Consider the following 18,073-nt stretch of genomic DNA (forward strand, 5'->3'; position numbering starts at 1 on the left):
TGAGACTTTTTGTTTGGGTCAGACTCTGTTCTTTGGAAAGGTATGAGGAGGCCCTTGCTTGTCCTGTATGTGGTACCTTAAGACTAGGTGCAGGGGCAGCTAGGTGGCGCAGTGGATAAAGCACCGGCTCTGAATTCAGGAGTACCTGAGTTCAAATCCGGCCTCAGACACTTGACACTTACTAGCTGTGTGACTCTGGGCAAGTCACTTAACCCCCATTGCCCCACAAAAAACAAACAAACAAACAAAAAAAGACTAGGTGCACCTTGTACAGGAATTCATGAGTTTTGGCTTTGTTTCCTTATGGCTTGACTTAGATTTTTAAATGTCTTGTCACTTCCTGTTTCCTTCTTGCACAACTTTGAACTAGAAATTGGTTCTGTCCCTTGCTGAGACACTGACACAGCATAGGAAGATGTTGATGGTGCTAATGTTATGCTTTTCTGCAAAACCCCCAGGTACTTTGCTTCCCAGGTCCCTAAACTTTTCTCCTGATGTGTTTGGGTGGTGGCTGCCTGAATGCTGGGTCTGGTGTGGGCTGTCTGGGCACTAGTGTGGCCTTGACTACTGATGTGAGATCAGACGGCTTTTAAGTTTTGCCTTTGACCCATCATGGCTTGTGTGTGCTATATGTTTTGAAAAATTGTCTTTTTGTTGGCAGAATGTCGAGTATGTGAAATAAGGTTAGAACGATAACTTCTAGTCTTGTTGTATGTGGGGAGGAGGCAGGGGGTGTATGGTTAAATGCCAAGCTAATCTACTTAAAAATTTGATATATTTTTGAAAGGTATTTCAGGTATTAAGTCCATTAAATTTGAAAAACTATGATTACTTTCTCCATTCTTCTCCTTTTCTTCTTGACTTCTCTGTTTTACGTGTTGCCTTTCAGGTGCCAGAAGTTGCATACATATGACTGCATATATTCCACATTGTTTTATTTTTTTATTTTACAGGTAGCTGTGTAAAGTTGGGTGGCAGGCAGATCCAGAGGATATCATGAAGTTTCCAGGCCCCTTGGAAAACCAGAGATTATCTTTCCTTCTGGAGATGGCGATCTCTAGGGAAGCCCAGATGTGGAAAGTTAATGTGCTCAAAATAGCTACCAATCAGGTAAACATTTTGATTTTCCTTACTAGAGATACTTGGAAGAAAGAGAAGAGAAGACACCACTGCCCCATATTCTATAACCTCATACAAGGATTCCATGGCGGTGGGGGAGGAACCACAGAGGCTAGAATCTTTGTTCTCATAGCTTTGTAGTTAAATTGCTTATTTCAAAAATATTTTCCCGTTCTTAAGAGACATACTTTGAGATAAGATTAAGAATTTGTTCCTATAACTAAAACAAAATTGGTTTTCTGCCACTGAAGCTTGAACTTCCTTCCTGTGGCTATATAACCTTTGGAACATAGGCCTTATCTCCTGTGTTGCTCCTCTGATGATAATTCTAAGTCTTACAGAAGACTCATTCTGAGACCAGTCATTACGTACAACAAAAATTAGTTTACTGCAGATGTTCATTATTCAACATAGATTTTATAGGTGTGACTATGCATGTTATCCAAGTCAGCAGTTAAGGATGCTTACAATCTCCACTTTGTTCAGCGGAGGGAAGATGTCTCATTGAAAGAGCCATTGTTTGTTTTTATTTCTATTCCCTCCTGGAAAAACAACATCTTTCTCTTTCTGTGGTCAGTGGAGTGAGTGGCATCTTTATTTTAAGAATGAGAAAACTGACTTAAAAGGTTAAGTGACTTACTTAAGATCACTCATAGCAACTGACTAACAGAACTGGAACCAGAAGCCAGGTTTCCTGGCTACTGATTTGGCATATTTTTTGGACTATAAACAATACCTGCTTTTGACACAGTTTCCTAGGAATCATCTGGTGAATCTTATTTTTCCATTGGGAACAGTGCTCTTGGGGACTATGTTCTGACCATGGCTTTGATTTCAAAAGAACTCATTTATGAGCAGCAGGGTCATCAAAAATAAAAATAGCTTTCAGACTTGTAATACTCTGAAAGTCAGAGTTTTTTGTAGCACGTCCAAAAGCCAGGTATAAAGTGTAGTACATGTTGGGAATGAAAGTGTCCAAAAAAAGAAGAGGAGAATGAAAGTGCCTATGTCTTTGTGTTAATTATACATCTAAGCACATAAGAGATCCTCCCAGCGGTAATGACTGGCTCTTCTATAGTGCTTTAGATATTAGCAAAGCACTTTACACAGATTATTTCATTTGATCTTCACAAAGAACCCTGTGAGGTAGGCACATTTATTAGTCTCATTTTGCAGATGAGGAAACATGCGGAAATAGGTTAAGTGACTTGCCCAGGGTCACATGGCTGAGGCTGTGGATTCTAAAATGTAGATGTGAGGAGAGAACTCACTCAATCATAAATGATAGACCCTGTGTAGAGACAGGAGGTGGAATGTCATCGTGGGGAATAGCAAGGTTATTGCTGCTGGAGCATGATATTGGCTGACGGGAGAGACAGTATACAAATAACCGTGTCCATGCAAGTGCAGTATGAATGGAAGAGACTAGACATGTGCATTAGGAGCAAAGGTCTCCTCCTAGAAGGTGGAGGTGAGGAGGGAGATAACTCCAGGCACCCACTAAAGGTGTGTTGAAGCACAAAGAGGAGTTTGTATGTGGCCCTTCTCCTTACTGAGGCAAGCCCTTCATCCCCTTGGATCTCATCCGCTGCTGCTTTCTCCCCCACACTGCCTCCTCTGTTATCCTCATCACTAATCAGTCGGTCATTCGACATTAAGCACCTAATGTGTTAAGCTCTGCTAAGAGCTTGGGATACAAAAAAAGGCAAAAGACAGTCCCAGCCCTCAAGGGGCTCATAGGAGACAGCAAACAGATAAGTACATGCAAACTCCACATGAGATTTACAATAATAGTATTTATGTGTTACTAAGCACTTAAAAGAGAGAGACTGCCCTAGAATTAAGAGGAGTTTTAGCTTCTTCTAAAAGATAGGATTTAATTAGGACCTAAAGGGATTCAGGGAATTTGGGAGGTGGAAATGAGGGGGGGCATTCCAGGCTTGAGGACAGCCAGAGAAAGTGCCAGAGCCAAGAAATAGGGGGTTTGTTGGTGTTTGGAACAGCCAAGAGGCCAGAGTCAGTAGATCAGAGTCTGTGGTAGAGGGAAAGGCATAAGAATACTGGAGAAGTCGGGGAGGTGGGCTGGGTTATAAAGGGTTTTGGGTGCCACCCAGGAGGGAGGTGACATGATCTTCAGTCTCCACCTAGCTATCTGGCTCCTTTCCTGTTGCCTACAAATGCATTCATGTTTCTCCCATGTGTCAAGAGCTCCCTTGGTCAGACCATTCCTGCCAACTCTTCCTCTTTATCTCTCCTTACCTTCTCAGCTAAAGGAAGGCATGTATGTACGCTAGGTACCTTCACTTTCTCTCCTTTCACTTCTAGACCCTTTGCATTTTGACTTCCAACCTCATGATTCAGCTAGAATTGCTCTCGGAAGTTCCCAGGCATCTCTTAATTGCCGTGTCTCATGATTTAATTCTTTGCCTTTTCATTAGATGTGCCCATGTGTGGAATGCTTTTCCTTCTGGCTTTTCAGGACTCCTTCAAAGCCCAGCTCAAAGTCTGCCTTCTAGGAGAGGCCTCTCCTGCTCCTTTTCCATGTCCCCATTGTCCTTGCTCACCCTAACTGCTAGTGGCTTTCTTTTGAGATTACCTTCCATTTACATTGCATATGTCTCATAGGTATATAGTGATTTACATGTTGTCTCCCTCACCAGAATGGGAACACTTAGAGGGCAGGGACTGTGTGTTTGCCTTCTTTATATCTGAGTGCTTAATAAAGACTTGTTGACAGACGGTGTGATTGGATCTGATGTTTGAGGAAAGAGGGAGCTAATGGAGTGTATTGAATTGGAGAGCAAATGATCAAAGGCCTTCAGAGCTGTGTGGAGGTTCCATTGGAGAGGCAGATGATGGAAGGCTGTTTTGGCAGTCGGGCCGGAAGAGTAAGGCTTGAGCTGGGAGTGGTTGTGTGATGGGCAGTTAGAGAGACCACCTAGATGGGAGAGATGCCAGAGGCAGAAGCAACAAGACTTGGAAGCTGTTGGCTCTTAGGGAAGTGCAAGACAGAGGCTTCCAGGCTCACCAGCTCTTCTCTGTCCACATGAAGGGCTTCCCTTTTGTAAAGAAGAGCAGATTCTCGGGTCTGGCCAGTTAGCATTATCTTTCTAAGTCATGTCTTGGACTAAAATCTAACTGTAACAAGGAGATGGATGGATGGATCTTCGCTCTAGTGATTACTTTCCCAAGAGGGTCTCAAAAAATAGTTAATTCATCTGTTTCTTTAAAAAGCTGCTCCACATTACACTTCTAGCTTTTGTTAGGGTGGATGCTTAATTACAGTTGTGATTCATTTACAACTGCACAGTTATCCCTGAAGATTTGTGTATAGAGATTTCATCCATTTACTAAATAACTAGGTCTTTGGAGCTAATTCTATGCTGAGAGTTTTAAAATGTTTTCACAGTCCACTTCAGAAGGGCCCACAGATTTTATACTTTTGTGGGGCCCGATTTTTAATTAGGGAGTGTTAGCTAAGTGGCTTGCCCCAATATTGGGGCAAGGAAGGAGACTGGCAGCCTCCCTCAAAACAGAACAGGACTTATTTTAACAAGAATGAACGTAAAAAAACCCAACAAAACACAACAGGATAAGTAGGATCAAGGGAAAGGAAATAAAATGGGGGAAGGGAAATTATACAACCTGAAAAGATACCACTGCCCAGGAATCAGATGAGAATACGCAGCAGAACTCCTGTTGCCTTCCAGCCTCCAGCTAGAATGCCCAATTCTCCTCCCCCAATCCCAGAAAAACCCCACACAGCCCCAGCCAATGGGATGGCCACTCTGACAGTCACATGACTGCCCTCACTAGGCTTCCAATCATTATAATTTTGCCAGGCCCATGTAGGTGTAGGGCAAGTGGTGATGACGTGAGGTGCCAGCGCCATGGCAACGGCTACAACCAGTGGGTGGAGCACCCTGCGGTTTGCAGAGCCCCAGGCCAGTGCGCACTGAGGCATGAAAACCTCAAATAACAATTAATTCTTTACACTTTAAAATAGAGAACAAAAAGTCCACATCAGAGAATTATTAGAATAAAAGTCCCTTTGGTGAGATACCATCAAGTCTATCAAAAGTGAATTATTATTATTATTTAATTTCATAAATAAAAATATAGGCCCAGTGTAAATTTTAAGGCCAAACAACTGATCACTTGGAAGACTTCTTTAGGAAGAAAATTAGGAAATTTAGGAAAAAATGCCAGTCTATTAGTACAAACACCTTTTTCTCTCATTTAGTCTGCATTTTCAACCTTTTTGGTTGAATTTGTCAGAATTGTAAATGAGATTTTGGAGGGGGGGGTGATACAAACATTGAATGACTGAGAAAGTGTCTGAGGTCACATTTGAACTCGGGTCCTCTTGACTCCAGGGCTGGTGCTCTATCCACTGTGATTGTAATGGCTCATAACATACCTGACTAGTCCGAAGACCTTGGAGCTGTGGGGTATAGTATTCTAGCCCTAAGTCGGCAGAGTGAGTTTCAAGATAAGTAGTTGAGTAGTACCATTGTTCCTTTTCACGCCCTCTACACTGTGGCTCTTTCTTGCTTTCTTATCAAGACATTCCAGACATTCTGGTCTTCCTGCCTTTGCAGACTTTCACTCACACCAGACACTAACTAGTGCCTAGAGGAATTTCTGCCCCGGGCCTTGGGCCCCTCAATCGTGACTGCCTTTCCCTGGATAGAATTAGAGGGAATTCCTGGCCTGGCTTCCCTCACTTCACTTCCTTTTTGGCCACTTTCTGCCCACTTCCGTCTCATCCTGTTTCTGGAACCCTGCTTCCTCTGTGGGATCTGCTGCTTTGTGGGTGCACGGCTCACCTACCGTCCTTGTCTCCCCACTTAAAACGTCAGCTCCTTGAGGACCCTGACTGTCTTGGTTAGCTTTTTTTTACTTGTATCTCCTGCAGTGAGCCTAGGACTTGGCACTTGGTGGCTTAATGGATGCTTCTGGATTCATTCTTTACTATCAGCTGGGTTAACCGTGTCTTCAGTACAGCTTCATCACAGAAGCTCTAAGCTGTTGGGACTTGTGGTGTCTTCTTGTTTGACTCATGCCCCCTTGAGTGCTCCCTAGCTAGCCTGTGTTCTCTAAAGGGTACCATCTTTGATTAGCTTTTTTTTTTTTTGGTGGGGCAGTTGGGGTTAAGTGACTTGCCCAGGGTCACACAGCTAGTAAGTGTTAAGTGTCTGAGGCTGGATTTGAACTCAGGTCCTCCTGAATCCAGGGTCAGTGCTCTATCCACTGCGCCACCTAGCTGCCCCTTTGATTAGCTTTTAAAATCTCGTTGATATCATTTGTTTTTCTCTCACCTTCATTTCTGGACCTATGATTGTATGTGAGCCCCCCCCCCCCCTTTTATCAGTGGTATTAAATAGTTACCTAGTGCTTGTACATATACCATCTTTTTTTTTTTTTTTTTTGCAGGACAATGAGGGTTAAGTGACTTGCCCAGTGTCACACAGCTAGTGTCAAGTGTCTGAGGCTGGATTTGAACTCAGGTACTCCTGAATCCAAGTCCTGGTGCTTTAACCACTGTGCCATCTAGCTGCCCCTCGTACATATACCATCTTATGCCCACTTTACAGATGAAGAAACTGAAGCTTTAGTTCTGTGCTGAGACACCAAGTGACTGAGAAGATTCCTAGGCACCCTGCACAGGAAGCAGGGTGCTATGGAAGAGTACAAAGAGCCTCTTCTAGTCCAACCTCCCATTGTACAGAGGAGGAAATTGAGGCTCAGGGACTTTCAATGACTTGCACGAGGTCACAACAAGTAGTAAGCTCCATAGGTAGGATTTGAACCCAAGACCTCTGATCCAGAGCGAGCGCTGGTTACCTCCTTTAAGGAAACTATTTCGTGTCTGGCTTTGAGAAAGGGTCCCTACCATGCCATTTTTGGAGGGCAGTCTCCTTAGAGCCGGGTTTCAGCTTCCTTCAAAGAGCTCACAGTCTGGTTAGGCCTCTGTTCAGTGACCTCAAGTGGGCGGGTTGTGTTGTTCAGCTTAAAAAGATGTGTATAAAGTAAGTTTAGTAACTGTAGGCAAAGCATTATTATATTATGTAAATAAATGGATGAAGATTTCCTCCTAGCTAGCCTGCCTTCTGTGATCAGTTGTTGAAAGATTTACTCTAGCACTCCTAAAGACTGTATTAGGAGCCCTATTTGTTTCCTCAGATGGCAGAGACTGAACCAGACTGTCCTCAGGGGCCATGGGAAGTAAAGCAGCTATTTATCTTAGAGGTTATCGAGTAGACTGGACGATCGAGGTCATTTGGCTTCTTGAATCAGCCAGAGCATGGTAGTTGGGGATACTGGACAGCGCAAGAAGCAGAGGTCCCTGATTCTTTCAGGTGGGGGCTGCTTCTAAGTCTTGCCAGCCCCTCCCTGTGGCACACCGGAGCATAGGGCCCTCCCTGGAGTTACATTTATCAATGAGAGGAAATATTCTTTTTTAAATGGATAAGTTTTGGGCCGTTCTTATTGGGGGGGGGATGAAAACAGTGTGTTAGACCTATTAAAATAGATTTTAAAGAATTATAAAGTCCTCCTTTTTGAGACAGATTGTTTTGAGTGAAATCAGAAGACAAAACAATGGTCATGTGCCTCGTCTTAAACCCACAAATACTGTCTGCCCGACTGGAATGTGGTTGTTCCACTTCAGTTGTTTTGCTCACTGAAAGCGGGTGAAAGGAGTAGCCCAGGAATCACCTCGTGCCTTGAGAGGTGTGATTAGAAGCAGATTATTTTCATTTGCACAATTCAAACAGTCGCTCTCCTGTTTTGTCTAAAAAACAAGAAGCGAGTAGAAAATTATCTTCGTTTTTCATTCGTTGCAGACTTTTTGATTCCAATTTGTCTTTATGAACCCTGTGGGTTTTGCTCCAGCATTTCAGCAGGCAGCATTTACCGAAGCTGGAATATGTTCCCCACAGTGAATGGGCACCATACATGGGATCTTCTAGTAGGAACGGGTGGGGGCCTGACTTAGGCAGGAAACATCTGGCAAGGGTTTACTCTGTTCTAGGCCCTGTGCCAAGCTCTTGGGGATACAAAAAATGGCTGAACCAAACCCGTCCCTGTCTTCAGGGAGCTTACATTCTAATGGCGGTGACATGCAAATAACTAGCTGTATACAAGACAATCATAACTTTTTGCTTTTGTTTGGTCCTTGGTTCAGAGAGGACCATGACATCGGCAGGTGATGTCATGACTTGTAGTGACTTGGATTTAAGGGAGGGAGGGCTGTGCAGGGTCACCAACCTCACTCTCTCCTCCAGAACCATCTGGGTCCAGTGGCAAAATATACATCAGGACGACTGGAGATGGCCCTGGATGTTTGAGGTAGTTGGGGTCAAGTGACTTGCCTGGGGTCACACACTGTCTGAGGCTAGATTAATCATAACTGGCGAGCATTTTTATAGTGCTTTGAGGTTTACAAAGAACTTTTACATGTTACCTCATTTGATCCTCACAGTACTCCTTGTGGTGTTAGTCTCATTTTACAGATGAGGAAATGGAGGCTAAGAGGTTAGGTGACTTAACCAGGGTCTCACAGGCTACTGTGCCTGAGGCCAGATTTGAGTCTGTCAGACTGCCCCTATCTACTGTGCCACCACCTAGCAGCCTGTATTACAAAGATAGTGGAAGATAATCTGAGCGGAGAGCTATTATTAGCAGCTGGGGATGAGATGGGAAGGCCCCTGCAGAAGATGAACTTTTGAAGTATGTCTGCACTTTTGAGTCCTGTTGTCATTGTATTAGCAGTCCCAGATCTGTCATCTACAGACTGAATGAGCATTTTATCCAAGTCATTGCTATGGATGTTAAATAGCACAGATCTGGTCAGTATTCCTGCTTCTTGAGTGTGGCCATCCAGTGCATTTGTGAATCAGTCTGGTTATCTCATTGTCTGTTCCATAGCCTTCTGTTCTTCTCCCCAAGAAGAGTATACACAAATACCTTGTCTAAAGCTTTTCTAAAACCTAGGCCAACTGTATACCCAGCGTTCTCATCACTCAGTAAAATGTCAAAAAGGAGACAGAGCTAGTCTGGCGGGACCTGTTCTTGAAGAGGCCCCAGGCTGGTTCTGTGTTGTAATCACTGCCTCACTTTCTAGATGGGCACTAACCAACTCTGAAATCACCTCAGTCTAGAATGTTCCCAAGAAGGGAAGTCGGGCTCACAGGCCTCTAGTTTGAAGATTCGGCTTGCTTCCCCTTTCTGGAAATCATGACAACATCTGCCCTTCTCCAGTCTTGCATTACCTTTTCCTGTTTTCATGGTCTTTCTGTTATCTTAGGGCAGAAAATCCCCCAACATCTGCCAGTTTTCAACACCAGAGCATGTAATTCATCTGGTTCAATTATTAGAATTCAACGAAGGAAGCTAGGCACTCTCCCATTATCTTCTTATTTATCTTGATCATAAACTGGTTGTCATTTTACAAAAATAAAATAAATATTGAGTAGCTGTGCCTTAGCTTTGGAAGTTATCTCATTCATCCCATGGAGGGGAATCCTTTCTTCTCTTTGATTGTTTTTCTCCCAGTATACCTTTAAAAAAAGAAAAAAAAACCCAAAACTCTTTTTTGTTGTCTTTAGTTTCCCAAACTGGCCATAGCTCATCCTGTGCTTTTGTGTTCCTGATACTGGTGTTTTTTTTTTTCCCTGACACTGTTTTTACAGGACCGTACTGTACTCTTATATTCATCTTTTATTAGCTGGCCTTGCTTCTGTCTTCTGGACATTAAATTTTAAAATCTGAGTTCATTGGTGAGTTCACTCTGCATCCACATAGGTCTCTTCAAACAAATCCAGTTTTTAAAAGTTTTTTCCTGTTGTCTCCAAATTTTCATTCTTGTACATGTCTCATCTTTACTGGTTTGACTGGGGAGGGTGCTGGTGGTGAGACGTTTCATTTGCAGTCTTCCGGGGTCATGACTGGTCATTGCTTCAATCAGAAGTCTTCAGTTTTCAGTGTTTCATGTTATAGTATTGTTATTGTCATTGTTCAGTCATTTTAGTTGTATCTGACTCTTCTTGACCCCATTTGGGGTTTTCTTGGCAGAGTTACTGGAGTGGTTTGCCATTTCCTTTTCCAATGTAGTTATGTATAAATTGTTCTCTCAGTTGTAGTCATTCTACTATGCATCAGTTCAAAAGTCTTTCCAAATGTTAGGAGCGGGATGAAATGAAGCACTTGTAGGTTAACAAAAAAAATCACACTACTCATTCTTTCCAAACAGTATTTCATTACATCTACGTTCCACAGTGTGTGTGGCTTATTTTCTTCTTAATAAACCCATCTAGAGCCATGGACAAGTGATGGGCTTTCTCCCATCAAGTCTCATGGTCAATCTGCCTTGCTTTAGGGACTTTAGTTCTTCTTGTTTGTTGCTTGAACTCTTCACATTTCTGTATGAACATCTGAGGCTGTGCATTTTGTTTCTGTCCTCTTTGTCTCCTGTGAGATTCTGGTTATGCATTCGGTGCTATTTTTCCTTCTTTACAGCCACTTCCTCTGGTATCTGTCTAGTTTTTGGGATATGATCTCAGTAGAGATAACGACATAGGCCCTGCTGTTGTGGTCACTTTCTTTCCTCATTCTTAGGAATCATTGCTCATGGTTGTCCCTAAAGTGGATGGTTATCTCGTCTTAAGGAGTCTTGGTATGCATGCCACGAGAAGAAAACAGGCCATGATGTTGTGAGCACATTGACAGACAGCTGCCTCATGCCCACAGCAGCCCCCTCTACGTTCTTCTCCTTTCACTTAGATGTCCCCCCCCCCCTCCAGCTCCTTAATCTGCACATTTCTCAGCCTGCCCTGACTCCCTCACTCCACCTCAGCCATACTAGGTGGTACCATTAAACCCACGTTCACTTACTACAAAATCTGGTGTTCCCCAACTGGCCACGGCCTGTCTTTCCTTTTTTCTCTACGCCTCATCCCTCCTATTTGTCACATTTGTTTCAGACCTTCAGTCCCTCCCCTCAGTACTTTCTCAGGCTCTTAAGCTTGCTCTGATTTCCTTTTGTCCCTCTCTGATCTCAGCTTCCTAGTCAGGTGTTTCACCTCCACACTGCTGTGCTCTCAGATTCCTTTCCTGCTTGTCGTCCTCTTGTAATTCTTCTTTCCCAGGCCTCAGACTTTCATTTCTCCCCCCATCTGCCTCTTGTGCTCCTGATCATGAGCTCCTGAGTGCAGGAAGTCTCACAGCCATGTCAGTTGGGTAAGTTACACATCTCTGTTCTCTGATAGCCTGGCACACCTTTTGTTTTTGTTCCTAATGAACTTCCTATCTCAGACTTTTTATTCAGGTCTCTCATGCCTCTTCCCCCACCTCTCAGGTGTGGGCCTTGAGGCCATTGGATGTGAGCTAGCAGCTTCTTCAGAGCATCCAGTTCCTGCTTCTTCAGGTAGGGACTGAAACTGCTTCAGCCTCTGCTGGCACAGTGGTCCCTTTTTTGTACCTGCCTCCCTTCTCTGTTGGCACTCTGTCCTAAAACTGCTGAAGTCCCATCTCTTCTACCTCAGATTCATTTTTGTCCCGTTGAAATTCACTCTGACAACAGGAGTTTATTGTTTGTTTTTTAAAGAGCCTTCCCTTTTGTTTTCAGTAGAAGGAGAGCCTATGATAATTAGTAAATTGCTTTTGTTTGTTCAAAGCCTCTTCAATTTTATGCAATAAAATTTGTCCATTTCCTCTTATCTCTATCCTTAGTAATTTTGCATATTATTCAATCTATATAAATCTAGATAAATCACTTTTCTCTGGAAGAAACACACAGAACAGACGCTTGGTCCAGATCACCACAAAATTTCCATGATGACAGATTTTGCCATCTTGTTTTTTTAAGATTACATGTATTTCTGCCTCAACCCTAGCTAAGCACCTGGTGAAAACGGTTACAATTGATGTCACCTCTTAGTAACTTGACACTTCTAGTTAACTTCCTTTCCTTAGTTTCATCAACTCCACAGCCACACTGCCTTCCCTTTCAGTCTCGCACAGACATTATCTGGTTCACCATTTCCCCCCCACCCACCAATCTCAATTTATTTTACCCTCTAATTATTCCCATTACCTTTTCTTACCTCAGTCTTGCCAATTGTCTTCTCCTGGCCCATTTTGAGTCTCTCTTCTCATTCTACTCCCTAATCTTCCTTGATCTTTCTTAATCCTTTTATGTCTTCCTTAATTGTCCTTGATCCTTCTCTTTCAATTTGGAATTACAGTCTGGACCAGTATCTTGGCCTAGAGGTGTTTTTCTCCTTCAAATTTTACTCAGTTTCTCCCAAATTCAACCTTTTACCTAATTCATTAGTCTAAATCCCTCTAAGTTTCTTACTTAATTTTAAAAATCTTTCTTCTTTAGCTCAGTTTGTTTTCCATTTCCCCTGTCTCCTCCCATAGAGACTGGATGTAGAACACAGTAGGACTAACATGGCCTTCCTCTGTTTCCTTCTGAGCTCGGTGTTGTTAAGAATGTTTCCTTGACACTTTTTCCATTCTATCTATCATCTATCATCGCCCTGTTCACACAAACCTCTCCCTCCTCCCTTCCAAAAGTTAAAGCCTCCCCTTGTAATAAACAAGTACAGTTGAATAAGACAGATTAGTGCCAAAAACGTACATCTCCTGTACTGTTGTGCGTCTCCTGGGGGAAGGCAGTAGGGGCAGGGGGAGGGAGCTTATTTCATCTCTAGTCTTCTGGATTCTTTATTGCTCATATCAGAATTCTTTGGCTTTTCCAGGTTGTTTTCCATTATGTTATTGTAAACATCCTATAAATTGTTGTCTTGGTTCTGTTCATTTAACTCTTCATCACTTCATTCTCATCTTCTCAGGTTTCTCTGACTCTATCAGATTCATCAATTTTAGGGCACAACATTACAATCATGTCATAGTTTGTGGGGTTTTTGTTTTTTTGTAGGATTTGGGGGAGGTCAACTCTACATATATTCCTTCTCCCACTTCTGCCCCAAATGAAAAAGGAAAAAAACCAAAACTTTAATAACACATTTGAATATTCAGGGAGAAAAAAGAATCCTACCTTGGCCATGTGAGAAAATGTTAATGGATAGACTGCTAGACTTGGATTCAGGAGGACCTAAGTTCAAATTCTACTTTAGACACTTAACAGGTAAGTGATCAGACAAATTACTTAACTGCTCCCAGCCTCAGTTTTCCTCATCTGTAAAATGGAGATAACAATAGCATCAAGCTCATAGTGTTGTAAAGACCAAATGGGTTAATGTGCATAAATTGTTTTGCAAACTTTAAAGCAGTCTATGAATGTTAGCCATTATTATAATCTTCGGCTTTTTTTTTTTTTTTTTTTTTGGTGAGGCAGTTGGGGTTAAGTGACTTGCCTAGGGTCACACAGCTAGAAAGTGTTAAGTGTCTGAGGCCGGATTTGAACTCAGTTCCTCCTGACTCCAGAGCCAGTGCTCTAGCCACTGCGCCACATAGCTGCCCCTCTTCAACTTATTCTCTTTTTTTCTTTTTTCTTTTTTTTTTTTTTTTGCGCGGGGCAATGGGGGTTAAGTGACTTGCCCAGGGTCACACAGCTAGTAAGTGTCAAGTGTCTGAGGTCGGATTTGAACTCAGGTACTCCTGAATCCAGGGCCGGTGCTTTATCCACTGCGCCACCTCGCTGGCCCTCTTCAACTTATTCTTTTTTTTTTTTTTTAGTGAGGCAATTGGAGTTAAGTAACTTGCCCAGGGTCACACAGCTAGTGTCAAATGTCTGAGGTCACATTTGAACTCAGGTCCTTCTGAATCCAGGGCCGGTGCTTTATCCACTGGGCCACCTAGCTACCCCCTCTTCAACTTATTCTTAACCTGCGTCTCTCTCACCTGCCAAATTCAGCCATTCTTGATTTGATTGGCACTCATTTCTTATACTTTGGTACAACTAAAGTGCTGCTATGAGTATGTTTCTACAAGTGATTTCTGTGCCCCTTTCTTTAAAAGGAGAGGATATGTGTAGTCCAAAAGGTATGCACAGTTTACTGGCTTTTGGCTGGAGTTCCAAATTGCTTTCCAGAATAGATGGACTAATTGACAGTTCCATCAATGGGATTTGGTGTTCTGTTCCTCCCAGCTTTTCTTAGGTGTGCTGCTGTGGTTTGTGTTTCTCTTGTTAGTGATTTGGAACATATTTTCATGTGACTCTAAATAACTTTCATTTCTTCTTTCAGAAACTTGTCTGCATCCTTTGACAATTTATCTGTTGGGGGGATTGCTTTTGTTCTTACATATTTATATCAGTTTCTTCATTATCTTGGATATAAAGCCTTTGTCACATAAATGTCCTCCAAAAAAAGTTTCCCCTGGTTAATTTTCTCCTGCTTAGTGAATTGCTTTTGTTTGTTCAAAGCCTCTTCAATTTTATGCAATAAAATTTGTCCATTTCCTCTTATCTCTATCCTTAGTAATTTTGCATATTATTCAATCTATAAATTTATGTAGTATTGCCATTTTTATTAGTATAACCAAACCATAAGCAACTATTATCTCTACTGTTATTTGTCTTCCTTTATTTCTAAAAGATTGTTTTGTAGTTGTATTTGTATAATTCCTCTGTATGTCTTGATAGGTGAACTCCCAGATACTTTATACATTTTGTAGCTATTTTGAATTGAATTTCTTTTTCTGTCTCTTCCTGCTGGGTTTTTGTTGGTTTTATATATATAAAGGCTGATGTTTTTTGTGGGTTCATTGTTATATCCTACTTTACTGAAGTTACTAATTGTTTTAGTTAATTTTGGTTGAATCTATAAAGTTCTTGAAATAAACCTTCATTTTCTGAAAAAAACCCATTACTTTTGTTTTTTCTTTTCCTCATATTGCATAAACTTATTTTTCTTGTTTTATTGCCTTAGCTGACATTTCCAGAACTATATCAAATAATAGTGGGGACAGTGGGCATTATAGTTTTCCCCTCCTGATTTTATCAGAAGAGCCTCTGCATTTATTCATTATGGGTAATAAAAATCCTTGGTTTTAGATACTGTTTGTGATATTAAATAAAAGTCCAATTATTCTTTTGCTTTTTAATGTTCTTAACACAAATGGAGGTTGTATTTTATCAAGCTTCTTCTGCATCTGTTGATATTATGTGATCATGTGATTTTATTTTTCTTCTATTATTATGGTCTATGATGTTTATATTTTCCTAATGTTGCACCAGCTTTGTTTTCCTAGTGCAAATCCACCCTGGTCATATTGTATAATTTAAAAAACATGTTGCTATATCCCCATTACTAATATTTTAATGAATATTTTCACGTTGGTGTTGATTAGAGATCTATCTCTGTCACTTTCTCTAGTTTATTGTCTTCCTGATTTGGGGACTATTTTTGTTTCAGAGAAGTAGTAGACTTAACACACAATTTATGTAATATTGGAGTCACTTTTTCCTTTGAGTTTTTGGTAGGACTTGTAAATTTTTCTTTGGAAATTTATTTATGTCTTCTTCAGTATCTTTTTCTTATACTGGGTTATTTAAAATCTCTTCCTGTTCTGTTGATAGGGTATTTTAAATTTTTCACTGCCAATTTTTCTAAGAAAACTCTTATCTTTTTAATGAGTTCTGGTAAATATCGGTATTGAGTTGACTATTTCTAAGTTTTGGAAACCACTTTTCCCAAATCCTTTTGAAAAATCAGACATTTCTCCATCTCTGTAGTCTTTCACATTTTGTTAGGCAAGCAAATTGAGTTTCCTCAAGCACCGGTCCAACCATGTCATCTTCCTACTCAAACTCCAGTGGCTCCCTATTGCCTCCAGGGTCAAATATAAAATGCATTCGGAGCCCTTCGTAACACAACTCCCTTTTGCCTCCCCCCCTCCCTGCCCTGGGGCAATGAGGGTTAAGTGCCCAGGGTCCCACAGCTAGTAAGTGTCAAGTGTCTGAGGCCAAATTTAAACTCAGGTCCTCCTGAATCCAGGGCTGGTGCTTTATCCACTGAGCCACCTAGCTGCCCCCTGCCTTTTCAGTCTTCTAACACCTACTCTCTGATACATACTCCTTCAGCCCAGTAACACTGCCCACAAACAAGGCACTCCATCTCCTGTCTCTGGCTATTTTCTCTGGCTGTCCCCCAGGCCTGGTTCCTTTAATTATTTCCTATTTATCCAGTATATAGCTTCCTTTGTATTTATATCTTGTCTCCCCTGTTAGGCAAACACTAGTCCCTTCCCTCCAGAAGTTTATAATCTTTTTCCCTCTCCCTCTCCCTCCCTCCCTATCTTCCTTGCTTAACTACTTAGTTGGTGCTTTAAAAATGTTTGTTTATTGATTGATCATAGCATGGAAGTTTTCTGGCAGCTCTCTTTGGTCTTCCACAATTCCTCAAAGATTTCTAACCATCATTCTTAGATAATTATCTCGAACTGGTGACTTAGACTCATTTAAAGAAGATGGGTACTCAGTGACTAACTTTTCTTGGGTTTCAGTTTAATTTTAATCATGTTGAAAAAGGACAGATTACTTTTTCCTGATACATAGGACGCTACAAAATAGGAGTAAGATAGTAACCCCCGCCTTTAAATTTTAAATCATTTGTTTCTATGGCTAAGAATAACCTTTACTTGGTTATGTAAATGTAGACTGGTTGTGATATTAAAATAATTCCATAATATTTATTTTTTTTGCTTACTAAATAAAATAAACTCTTTAGTCTAACCTTTCTCAGCTTGACTCCAGTCTTGACAGTGTATTTTTCCATTCTTATTTTGTGGCTTTCATTCACCTTTCCTGAATGGTACAAATCTGCAAAAAACTGCACTCTTCATTCACTGTTGTCTTTTTCATTTGATCCCTCTCCTGTCCCACAGTGTCTCTGCACAGAGTCCTTCCTCTCTTGCCTCCTACTGCCACCTGCTCTCCTACTTCTTTTCCTTCACTGCCCAGCTTAAGTTCTATTTCCTTCCCTGATTCCCTACACTCCCCCAAACCAGAAGAGATTCTTTTCCTTTTGTGGTGGGGCAATGTTGCCCCGGGATTCTTTCTTAAACCCCTTCAGACCACTTATTTTCTTATAGAGAGGTCTCATCCCATGTGCAATTCGATTTTTAAAAAAGATGGAGCTAAGGTCTGCTTCTCAAGGTGCTTCCAGTAACTGTGATGAAGGAGAGGGAAGAAGTTACAACAGAGTTCTTAAGAAAGTTGTTTTAACTGTCAGATTAGGAGATACCAGACTGCACAGGTTTTCAGCTTTTAAGCAGCCAATAAATTCATTATGTTAGTTTCGAAGTTGTCCCTCTTGTTTGTGTCTGCCTACAAACTCCCTTCTCTTCTGTGGTTTTAAAATGCTTCATCAGGGGCAGCTAGGTGGAGCAGTGGACAAAGCGCCGGCCCTGGATTCAGGAGGACCTGAGTTCAAATGTGGCCTCAGACACTTGACCCTTACCAGCTGTGTGACCCTGGGCAAGTCACTTAACCCCCATTGCCCCCCCCCCAATGCTTCATCACTGTCACTCATCTTCACTCCCTCCCCCAAATCAAGACAAAACAAAACAGAAAACACTCCCTTGTGCTAAAATGAGCCCCTTTGCATCAGGCAGACCAGATGGCAGCCAGTCTGAACATGTGTCTCTCAGGTGGGAGCTTGGGTCCTTGTTCATCCCCTGGCTCTCTAGTTTTCCCCAGCTTGACTTGCCGTCTCCCAGTTCTGTGCATTTGCAGACTAGCCTCCCTGCCATCTTCCCATGAAGCCTTCCCTGATCTTTCCACCTCTCCGTCTTCTCTCCCTCACATAACCTAATTCTGTTTGGATTACAGACACGTTGTGTCTCTTCAATAGTGCGTAAACTCCTTTAAGGAAAGGACTTTTTTTCTTTTATGTCTCTAGTGCTCTACTTACAGTAGGTATTTAATAAGTGGTTACTGAATTGAAGTTAGCAAACCTATTAGTTGGGTGATGCTCTCAGA

The 18,073-nt window shown here is 41.8% G+C and overlaps 1 protein-coding gene across 2 annotated transcripts in view; it reads left to right on the forward strand.

Annotated features, from left to right (window-relative positions):
• Positions 1-18,073, forward strand: part of CCNI (cyclin I) — a 56,605-nt gene that overhangs the window by 26,442 nt on the left and 12,090 nt on the right. For both annotated transcript variants that reach the window (XM_043969860.1, XM_043969861.1), the window contains exon 2: positions 954-1,110. In XM_043969860.1, the coding sequence (XP_043825795.1) occupies positions 997-1,110 (114 nt within the window). In that variant the 5' untranslated portion in view covers positions 954-996. The remainder of the gene's footprint in view (positions 1-953; positions 1,111-18,073) is intronic.

Source organism: Dromiciops gliroides, chromosome 6, assembly GCF_019393635.1.
Source record: "Dromiciops gliroides isolate mDroGli1 chromosome 6, mDroGli1.pri, whole genome shotgun sequence".
Lineage (NCBI taxonomy): Eukaryota > Metazoa > Chordata > Mammalia > Microbiotheria > Microbiotheriidae > Dromiciops > Dromiciops gliroides.